The following is a 12,159-nucleotide window of genomic DNA, read 5'->3' on the forward strand; positions in this document are numbered from 1 at the left end:
GCCCCCTAAAGGCCAGAGAGGAGGAGAACACAAGCAAACGGAATGACAGACGGGGAGAGGCTGGCAAAATCTGACTGACATGCTCCATCCACCAACTTTTTGACATGAAAATGTGTTACTTTGTTATGCACAGATTTTTTTAATGACGCCTGCTCTTCTGTTTGACAACTTGATGTGTACTGTGCTCTGAATTTGATTCATAGGCCTTCTCTGTTTACACACAAGGAGCAAAGTTAAGATTTCTGCCTCCTGGGGTTATTCTGTATGAGGTTCCCATGTTTTTCACATGAGACAGATAATCTGCTATCTGCAGGAACACACTGCTCAGTCTGAAACAACCAATCGGAGCCAGGAGGAGGGTCTTAGATATATCAATCATTTCATGTATACACTTCTCATACCCTACCCCCTTTCTCTCTACAGCTAGTTCCCGACAATGGAGCTTGTCCTGAATGCTAGGCTAGTTAGCGTAAGCTAGGTAGCTGAAACAATAAGTTGTTTCTCTTCCATTAGTTCATTGGGCAGCAATCATGAGCATGATTGACAGCACTAAGTCCCGCCTCTTGGCTCTGATTGGCTGATGTATTTCTGCAGTAGCAGCACAGGAAGGAGGAACAGAAGGGGCTTTTTTGACAGATTATATGTCTCATATTATGCTGGCATAGTTACAGTTTTACTAAATATGTAAAAAAGAAACAATAAAACATTGTTTATAAAATTTACATACTGCAACTTTAAAAGGAAATTTGTGATGGATCATAATGAACACAACAGGCTCTTTCAATCCAAACCCTTTAATGCTGCCACTTTTTATCAAAACAGTTTCATCTGTTGAGCTGTTTTCATGTTAAAAAAGTGGAATGTTGGTGTCATATTTGAAATGAATGTATTAAGGCATATTATAAGGCTTCCTTTGTCTCTCTGTCAGTGTCTCTAATGAATACACAGCATCACTCAGCGACATGCAGACAAACCCAGCAGTCCTGATGGGGCCCACAGTGCCTCCCAGGAGGTGTGTGATGTATGCAGCAGAGTTCAGCTCCTTTTGTGTACACCCCAGCAGAGGTAGAAGCAAATTTGACCTCTGACCCCAGTAGCGTGCATGTGTCTGCATGCGTTCCCCAGGGACCGCTGGTGTAGTTGTCATTCATGTAAATGTAATTCACACACACACACAGCACTCCGCTCATTACTTCTGAGTGTGTTTCAGTTGTTTTGATGTCTTTGTGCATGTTTAATGTCCAAAGTTCAGATGTGTGCAGACATGTCTCTCCGTTAAGCAAACACACACTTTTGTCTTTTTGGGTATAATTAAGTAAAGAAGAGTGTCAGATTTGGCCTGTTTTTACTTTTCAAAGGACGATCAAAACAGAGGCAGCAGCTGTTCTTCTTTCATCTTTTTCTGTGTAGATGCTGCTGCATATTTCATGCCTAAACTTTGCGCTAAACCAGTCAGCAAGGTGAAATTCTCACAGAACCTCCCTTTGTGCAGTGGATTTTTTTTTTTTTAACTAACAAAGTGGAAATTAAACATTAGACATGACCGCTAAATCTGTCTTAGAATCACCCTTTAAGTTGGTTCTATTTGATTTCCTCATTAGACCCCGGTCTGCTGTGAAAATAAAAGTATTTTAGAGTAATGTAATGTTTTTACTCAGAGAGTATAAAGCCATGGAGAGAAAATGTAAAAGAACTGAATCTGAATTTGCTTTATAAAGTCTTAAAGTCTCACTGACGGTGGATCAGATACAGAATAAAACTTTGGATCACAGAATTTTGGGAGAATGGAAAACTCAACCTGCAACAGTGACATGAAAACACTCACTTGTGTCAGGCTTAGCAGTGGGATGATATGGACTTAAAGTTTTATCAGCATTTTGTGGTATTATTGTGATAATGAGAAAAGTGACGAGAGGAACTTTTTTTTTTAGGTAACTGTACGGCTGTGACTGCATGACGGAGCATTCACAGCTCCACAAACAAAAATATATCTCTTCAAAAACATTCCCATTTCTAATATGTTTCTTCAGAACACCAGTCACATAAAGAAGTGTGTTTTGTGTCACGAAACTGCACAGTCACTGTGTAAATGCAAACTCTATAAGTTTGCATTTAGTTATATTTGCAAACTTAGAGAGATTTATTGATGCTCTCACTGAACAAACTGTGTAAAATCCCAACAATGTGGAGAGTTTAGTCTTTTTCCTTTAGATGTCATCAATTGGAATTTATCATGACAACAATAAATCAGAATTCTCATCATGAAGATAAATTTATCATGATAAATGATGAAAAATATAATAAATACCCACCCATATTCAGGCAGTCAGTGAAAAGCTTCTAACAGAGGACCATAACCTGTCTGATCCCACAAGATGCCTTCCATCTGTACACTCAGTGCACCATCAGGGGGAGCTATACCAGAAACTCCCTCATTATTCAACACCAAATGAGGCCCATAGCCACGGTGAAGCACGGTGGTGGTAGCATCATGCTCTGTGGTTACTTCTCTTCAGTTTTACTGGGGATTTGGTCAAAGTGGATGAAACTGTGAAAAGTTCTATTTACCATCAGCTTTGACCAGCAAGCTGAAGGTAAAGAATCACAGTGACTTCAAATCAGCACAACGCACTAAAAATATCTAAGTTTTACAATGACCTAGAATTCTAGAATCACATCAGAACAAAACTGAACATCTGTGCAACTCGCTAAAGAGGGACAAGAAATGAGCTCACTGTCTGATAGATTTTTATCTTCTTTCACAGCATAGAGGGCAAATATCATCATGTTGATTATTCAACCTGTTTTTGTATTTGTATATTTATTAGGTGTTTACATGTAAAGGATAAATAAAACATTAAAGTGTAACAAACCCCCAAATCAACATTTTCTGCTGATAAATGTTCTAAATAGCTTATGTGGGGTTATATGTTTATGCTTCTGGGCAAATTTTGACATTTTTGTATAAATTTGTAATTATTTTTTGCTTAAAACCATCTCAGTATAGATCTAAGATCAACTGAGAACTTCTGACAACACCTGAAAACTGATGTTCACAAACTCTCACTGCACCTGGCTGAGCTGGGATACAAGGGCCAAAACTCCAGATGTGGAAGAGATGGAACCAGCTGCAGATGCAATGATGTGTGGTTCTAAAAGGTATTGGATCAGACGCCGGCCACATTTTTCTAATATTTTGCATTTTTTCTGTTGGTCCATCACAATGTGCTAATAACATACTAAAGTTTGAGGTTGGACAACATTTCAGCTCCCCAAATATCAGTCTTATTCCAAAGTGTTGACTTTAAACAATGAAGCTATCATAAACAGTTTCAACTGCAAGCAAAAGAAGCAAATGGTTGCAAATGAATTTCTCTCTGTGGTCCCAATATGTTACATCAGAATAAAGTCAGTTAAAGAGAAAGATTAATGTACATTATTTTAATAACACACAATGCTAGGAAAACGTGGTTGAAAAAGTCAACAAATATTGAAACTACAAACACTGAAATTTTAAAGAAGAGTTTAATACTGGAGGGTTAAATGGCAAATAACAGAATATGACTTCTGAATGAACGGTTGATAATTCGCAGAATTAAGAAATATTATTAATGCAAACGACGAGTTTAAGGAAATGATTTTCCAGCCCAAACTGCAGAAAAACATGCTCTTAGGTCTTAATGAAATAAATGTTGCTTAATTCCTTACATCCATGGAAGTTTAAAAACCCAGAAGTGCTGAGAAGCAGAGGGATCTGCTGACTGGAGCTGCTCCCAGGAGGAAAATTGCTCCTGTGGTTTTTACATCAGAGCAGATTTTCCAGGCAGCAAGAAAAAAAAAAAAGCAGAGTAAACTTGTGGGGCTGAAGATTGAAAACAGCTGAGCTCAGGTTTAGGCAACTGAAACCAAACAGTGTCAAAAGATTTCAACAGCAGTTAGAAAATTTCTGGGAAAAACTTGACTGTGTGGGAAGTGTTGTGAGGCAGTGTGCGTCTGTTCCCATGGCAACCTACACCTGTTCAGCTCAGAAATGGGGATTTTACGGTAGGGACGCCATGCGGGTGGGGTTTACGAGTTCACAAACCCACACGATGATACTGTCCATCACAACATCTTCACTTTCCATCATAATCTCTGTTAGAGAAAAGATTATAGGCTAGCATGGTACACACACATACACACACACGCCCACACGCACAGTGGTGAGGAAGAGTTGAGGGAACTCACCCAGTCCCTTTATATTACCTGATGTATGAATGATGCAGTAGCCTAGCCTTGCCTGCTGTCTACAAAGCCTTGCCTCCAGGTAAAGATGGTGAAAACCTTCAAATCTTTTAATGGAAGCTGAAATTCTATTTTCAAACATTTTAATTTTTAATAAAATCACCAGTGACACGTTGTGGTTTTTGGTGTCTGCTGGTAATGTTTCATACTGATAGGACAACACTGAGGTCTGACTGTAACACATCACCAGGCTGCAGCACACAGACTGAGATCACATATCAAACTGAAGGCCCCGGGGGCCAAATCTGGACCGCCATGACTTTTTATGTATTTTTTTCAAGAACTTTCAACATGTTTACTATTTACTAGTATTACTTTTAAAACTACTTCAATGTGATAAAGATGTTCATCGTGCAAGAGGAAGTCATTTGAAATGTTTAATCAAGTTAATCACAGGGTTTGTAATTAGTTAGTCACAATTAGTCGCATTATAATTGAAAACTTTATATTGAGGAAATAAACATTTTCTGTTCAAAATCTTCTTTACTGCTAGTGTGTTGAGTAAATTTAGATGTGAGCTCAGTGGTCGGAGATGCAGCCAAGAGGCCTGTGGTGAGTCTGAACCAAATGATCCACAGCCCAGAGGGCAATCTGTCCACAGACATCATCACAGCACAAATGTGGTTTTATGGTAGAGTAGCGAGAAGAAAGCCATTGTTCAAAAAACAAAAAAGAAAAACAAGATATTGTTGGGTGTCAATAATGACTCCTCCTCAGGTTTAATTATTTCTTAGCATGTTTTGCCGACTGAGTAAATGTCCTCAGATAAAGGTTTGCATTTTTACACATCTTCACCATTATGCTGATCCAGCTAATTCCTGTTAACACCATTACAGGTACATAGTTTGGACTAATTACTGCACAACTTCTGAAGCTGAAAGCCACTTCTTCACAGGAGCATTTACTGGAATGGAAGCTGAACTCACCAACTGGTGAAGGTGTGCTGCTGGACGGCTGCTGGATCTGCAGCCTGTGAGGCAATACTGGTGGCAGCTGAGGCAGGGAGCTGATGACGGAGGGGAACAGGAAGGGGTAAACCCGCGGTGCGTAGTGCCTCATCTGGACCAGAGGAGGACTGCTCTGGGACTGGGCACGGCTGGCGGTCTTCATCACAGCAACAGGCGGAGGGCACACTGAGCTCTGAGCAGGTGACCGGGGAGGCCATCAGGTGACCTCCTGGTTGCAGTCACTGTGTCAGGAAATGTTCGGTACAACCTCAGCACTTCAACACTGCCTGGTGGCGGGAAGGAGTGCGGTGGGAGCGGGCAGGGGGCTGTGCCCTGCAGGTTGGCTTAGAGGTTTCCTTCTGTTAGTCCTGCAACACAAACACATTTTCTCTCTTCAGTTACAGTCCTTAGGAAACAAATGAGTCAAAATTAGGGTCAGCAGGTCAGACAGCAGATTAAAAAACTGAAATATGTAATGGGAAGGAAAAGACTCATTGGTGCTTCTCTGATTGGTTTCATTTTTCGTCACACGAAGAAAACGTCAAAGAGAAATCTAGGGAACAGAAATAAATGTAAGATACAATGGATAGAAACATTTAAATAAAAAACTGTTCTGAACTTCATCCAGCTGAAATTCATAATTTCAGAATGAATGACATATTAAGAAACTTTACAAACAATTCATTTCCATGTAACCAAACATACATTCCAATCGATCCTACTTATCAGTACATTAAGTTCAGTTCACCGTTCAGATCAGTCCAAAGAGTTTCTATCTAAACAAACCCAGCAGAGCATCCAGTCGTTCACTCCTCCTGAACGACAATGTAGCCACAGTCACTTGCGTTGTCTTTGACTTTCCAGTAATCCCTCACACTGAACATGCATGGAGTGACAGTGGAGAGAAAAACGTCTCTAAACAGGAAGAAACCCAAAGCTGAACCAGAACGTGGCTCAGTACAAGCAGTCATGACTGGAGGTTTGATAAGACAGAGCAGAATGTACAGGAAGAAACAAATCAACTGATGTAGGATTATTTTCTATGTCAATGAAAAGCAAAATGTTAGCAGCAGGAGAAGAACAGCAATTAGTTGTTGACAGCATCATCTCAGCTGACGACTCCCTCCATCTGATTAATCAAAATATACTCTGAAAAATCCACTACAAAGAGACAAGAAACGTTTTTACAAACCTGAAATAAACTGGTGGCTTCATAGAGCGCAACCTTAAACTGGCAACTTATTAAAGCTCATCTTTATTCAGTTTCTCTGCGTTCACATCAGATTCAGTCATCAGTCAGAGAAATTTAATAAATCATCAATACAGGTTCAGGAAGGATTATGGTTTATCCTCAATCACACCTTTCAGCTGCAGCATATTTACAGTATACAGACTCACTTCCATGAACTGCAGACTGGCATAAACATCTGAGCTTTTCAGTGCCACATGAGGGTAGAATTAAACTGAGGACCACATCTTTTTACATTAGCAATGAAAGTACTCATGCTCCTTGAATCTTAGTTGCATTTTCTTAATATTGTGACAAATCAACCATTTGTCCCATTTCAAGAGTTCATCCTCAGTAACTTCTCTCTGACTTATTCAAACAAAAAGCTGGCAGTCACACAGTGTACCAGCTTTAAAAGCCAAATGAAAGTTGCTGATAAAACTATAACGTTAAAATTCAATGTGATACTTTTATAAGTTTTGTTCCTTATCTTTTGCTGAAAGAAAAAAAAAAACCCTGCTCCGTCAGCAGAGGCTGCCGCAGATAAGCATCAATAAAATATTCTTCTGCTTCTTAAAAACTTGTTGCCATAGCAATGTCCTGCAGGTCACATAAGTAAGTGCACTCTTTAGTATAAACATACATGCTTTGAGATAAAATTAGACATAATCACTTCAGAGAAAATACTGAGGGCCTTTTTAAAAGAAATAAACATTCAGACGCAGTCTTCTGGATGAGAGACTTCACTGGAGTTTTGCCTTGACAGGATGAAGTGTTTACCAAAACTTAGCATTTCAAAATAATCAAAATATTAGGATCCTGCTAATGCTTTTCCAGTCATTATCACAATATAATGTGGATCTGAACAAAGACTCTTAAAGACGCTACTGGAAGATAAAAACAAAACGGATGCCTGCATGAATAGTACGGCTCTAATGATCATCATTCCAAAGACCAGGAACACAGAGAGAGACCATCAAATCATCCAAAGAGGAATTACTTGTTATGAAGAAGTACTTGTTACAAGGCCAATGTCAAAAGCAGAAGCTTCTTAGAATATTAAGACAGCAAAACTGTAGGTACAGAATTTGTGGAATTATCCTCTTTTCCTCAGAAGGCTGAGATACTTAAAAAATAATAATAATAATAATAATTCCTGATGTGCTCAATCAGCCATCCCCCTTTATATTAAAGAACAAAATATTCTGTATAATAGTCAAAGATTAATCAGTCTTATTGAACACTAAATATTTTTGTAATAAGACTGATTAAAATGATTTACTTTATAAATCATAAAAAGATAAAATAAATAGATATTTATGTGCACACCACCTATTTACAACATGTCATTTCAAAACACTTTACAGAAATCAGAAATTTCATCATTTCAAACTGACCCTATCGCTGTCAATCAGTTCAGATCAGAAATTAATGAAAGATTTTTAAATTTTTTTTTAAACATGATGATGTCATGATTTGCAGTTGTTGCAGTTTGGACCCTAAAGCAGAGAGGTGAGGCAGCAACTGAGTTTGATGACTTAATGAATATTTCAAGCTTGCTGGGAGCAATCAGGGCAGACAAGACGACACAGAAACTAAATGAAAACACAGAAAAAACAAATCCTCACAACATTTACCCCTAAACAGATTTCTTCTGACATTTTTTCTCACTCTTAAACGTTTCACATCAAACAAATCAAAGATAAAATTGTCCAATCCAACCTGGCGGTGAGGGAGTAACCCCGCCCACATGTCAGTTACATCATGAATTAACTGGTTAAGAGTTTTTTTACACTGCAGATTTCAGTTTGTCTATCCAGACCCAGACAGGTCAGTCTCACTGTCTGACCTGCAGAAAGAAGAAGTCACTTAAATAGAACCTGAGTGACAGCATGAGGTTTTGTGTGTGTGTCAATCTGACCGCAGAACTGAGTGTGTGTCAGTGTGTGTGTCAGTGACAGCTGACAGGCTCAACCATCATGAAGGCTCATCAGCGTAGAAAGATGGAGGCAGAGAGAATCCCACATGTTTCTCTGTTCCTGACTCAGGCTTCCGAACCGACCACCAGCCTGCTCCTCCTCGCTCAGGAATCCCTCAAACTCCTCGCAGCTCCTGAGGCTGTTTTCACACCTGGTGACTCGGTTCAACTGGAGAACAAAACTGCAACATTTCTTCCATTTTCAGCTGATTTCAGCCAGACTCACGTATCTGTTTGGGCTGTATTCACCCAGCATGCTTTGACCTGCTGTCCACTTCCTGCTTCTGGAGCAGAACCTCGTCAACTTCTGCACTTGAACCGCATGAAAGTTCACTCTAACCGAACCCAGACCAACTAGAGTTCACTTCTTTGGTCCATATCAGAGTTTTATTAAGAGGATGTGAGCAGCATGTACACGGATGGATTGACAGCACTAAGATGCAAAAAAAGATGCAAAAATAAAAAGCAGAGAGGAAGAATATTACTTCAGTAATGTGAAACAAAAACTCATTATCAATCATCAGGTTTTGTAGGGTCATTACTTTTCCTCATTGGGCCGGTCAGACTGAATGGCCATTTTACCATGAGTTCAGACAGACAGATTCCAAATCACATCAATTCTGATTAATCCATCAAACAATCAAGTTGAGTTTATTAGTCTAATTAGTTACAAAGTTTTTTATGTTTGGAAACCCAGTAGATTCCATGGAGTCACTGACTTGCAGCATTAACTGAGCAGTGGGTTTGGACTTGCTTTAACCATTTTCAGTTTCACTGCAAAACTTTGGGCTGAAGTTTAAAATACTTTTAACAAGATGGCAGGATGACTGGAGGCTTTGCAGCCGCATGGAGCACAGGCTGAATATATTTGAACTCAAGAAGATGGTTTAAGTTTCCACTTTGCAAACATAAGAATACAAAAACTAATTTATATCCTGTTCTGTCAACCTTATTAATGACCCAAATCAACCAGATGATCTGGAGTCCAGGAAGCCTTTGAGCGCCTGCTGATGAATTATTTAGCATTGATGTTTAGGATTAATGAATAAGACTGATTGTGACTCAGTAGACTGTGAGGGAAGACGGTAAATGGTTCTGTGATAATTGTTTGAAGAATTATTTTTTTCATTTATTTATTCTATTCATTTATTTAATAGTTTCTTATAGTCTGATGATGTGATTGTTGTTGTAGCAGCTTTCCTCGATCCAGGAAGAATTTCTCCAAACGGAGACACAAAAAGATTGTTGACTGTAGCTTGCTGCACACTGCAACTCAGCTTGCTGCACACTGCAGGTCAGCTTGCTGCACACTGCAGTCAGCTGAAACAAGACTACAGCACTTTTTCCTTCCTTATATGGAAGACAACTTTGGAAATTATTCCAGTTACAAAAACCATTGACAGTTATGGTGTGAAAGCTAAAGGAGCACAATCCCTCACTCCCACTAAAGTATTACTTTTAAAACTAAGAAAAAAAAGATTGAAAAATGTTTTTAAAAGAACTATAAGCTACAAGCTACAAGTTACAAGAGCAGACAAATACTGAACGAAACAGTGGGAATAATTACTGCTGCTTAATTCCACCAATAAGTGATAATTCATGTGCTATATTTTGTTTTATCTTACCAAAACTGGTATTTATTTCTGCAGGTTATCATGCAGTGACATTTTACAGCTGCTGAACATTCTCTAGTTATCTGCCTCTGTCTGATCATTCTTCTTCTCTTGTACATTTCCCCTTGTCTTTCCTTCCTATTTGTTTAGTATCTTTCTGACGGATGAGGGTCCCTCAGATGCTGACCCCTCTGCATCTAGATCATAGCTGTAATGCCGAGACCAAGTGGTGCTAACATGCCTCGCAGAAAGGTCAATAGACCTGAATGGAGGAACACACATCGACAGCGCCGTCCGTCTGGGGCTGGAGGGGCTTCGACAGCAACCAACTGCACATCAGTCATACCGGGATCAATTACAGAATCCATTCCGCATCATTTTCAGGTGCAGGCCAATCAGAGGGAGTTTATTCTCCCTTAAGGGATGAGATAAATGACATCCTCTCACCTAATCAGCTAGACAGCACGAAAACAATTTTCATTATTCATAGCAGAGCTGTGGAGCTACATCACCCTCTGCCCCCGTTCATTATGCACATTATTCATCATGCTACATGAAGAGGAGTTCCTCAGATTGCTGGAGATGCAGCGCTGCAGCAGACTGCAGCAGGCTGCAGCAGGAGCCATGGGACTTCTCCTGAACGTCAGATGTTTGGAAGCATGAGGCATGCTTTGTTAACTCACACACACAAACATCCATAACGAGACAGTACACACACACACTTCTCAGAATCTCTCATTTTCTTCTCTTTTTTTCCTGAAGTTCTTTTAGTAGAAGACAAAACAAAGTGCAGGTGAGACTGAGCAGCAATCAAAGCTGCATGTGAAAGAAAACAGAGCGCTTCACATGTGAGAATCCCAAACAGAAAGGATTCGCTCACAACTCATTTCCTCCTGCAGTTTGTGAAACTACAGACTGATCTTCATCCTGGGCAACCATGGCTTTTATTTCTTTGTTTTGATCAAACGTTCCCTTCCTGTAAGTCACAAAATACTAAAACATACTGCGTATTGAGGTTTCTAAGATGTTGCTCATTTACAATTAAACATTTGCTTGTAATAATGAGTCTTGATATGTTATATGATATGGCCATACATCCTAGTTTGTCTCTCACCAACATAGTAGTGCAGTGCACTGGAACTTTTATTTTTCCTACTAAAATGTATTTTCTTGGAATTAGGATTGACCAACATGAAGCAGTGAGTAACTATGAAATGGAAAGAAAATGATATGTGGGTTCCAGATTTACTTACAAATAAAAAACTCAAAGGTGTGGTGTGTTTTTGTTATTAGTTTATTCAATTCCACTAAGACAAAAGTGTTTCAGTGCACTTAGGGCTGCAGCTGTTTTGGAGCAGGTTACCAGCTTCATGAAGAGACTTTCATTTCAGTCAATTCATCTCTACTAAACAGTTCATGCTCAGTCAGGCTGGATGGAGAAGAATTGTAAAAAAATACATTTTAAGTCTGAACTTTGACTAGGCCATTCTAGCACATTAATCAACGCTGGTGTAAACCATCTGATTGTATCTATAGATGGCAGCTGGATTGTCTCATTCATTTCATCATTTCCTGTCCGTCATATGGAGACTTCCTGTTCGTCACTGTAACTCCTCTGTCCTAAAAACATCCAGACAAGCTGAGCTTCCATCCAACTGCAACACAAAAATGTGGAGCAATGCTCTTAAGAATCTTATTTACACTTCACAAGTGAAAAGTCACAAGAAATATGTGCTTTTTAGTTGTGGTAAAATGACAAATATACCAGTGTTGGATTAAATAGTGGAAATCAATATACATGGATATACATAAAATCTAAAACCATATGCAATTAATAATATTATCCAACATTTACTGTGAAACATTCAAAGCCCTTGTTTACTTGAAACAGAGTCTAATCACAGAAATCTTACCTTGCATTTGGAACTGCCTGTCAGCCTTTTCTCATTCACAAACTGGGACAAAAACTCCATTCAATGCGCTAAATAACAAACACATACTGTAACTATCATTTATTTAAAAGCTGCTTGAAAACCAAGGACATAAAGAGCTAATGAGCCCTTTATGTACCAATTCATTGGCTCATTTAATAATAGTCATAATTACGTT

General features: G+C 39.1%; 1 protein-coding gene across 1 annotated transcript in view; it reads right to left on the reverse strand.

Annotated features, from left to right (window-relative positions):
• The window catches only part of LOC114156538 (retinoic acid receptor beta-like), a 145,266-nt gene that overhangs the window by 91,819 nt on the left and 41,288 nt on the right, over positions 1 to 12,159 (reverse strand). The window contains exon 2 of the mRNA XM_028037039.1: positions 5,211 to 5,599. Coding sequence (XP_027892840.1) covers positions 5,211 to 5,394 — 184 coding nt within the window. The 5' untranslated portion in view covers positions 5,395 to 5,599. The remainder of the gene's footprint in view (positions 1 to 5,210; positions 5,600 to 12,159) is intronic.

The sequence above is a fragment of the Xiphophorus couchianus genome, chromosome 13, assembly GCF_001444195.1.
Source record: "Xiphophorus couchianus chromosome 13, X_couchianus-1.0, whole genome shotgun sequence".
Lineage (NCBI taxonomy): Eukaryota > Metazoa > Chordata > Actinopteri > Cyprinodontiformes > Poeciliidae > Xiphophorus > Xiphophorus couchianus.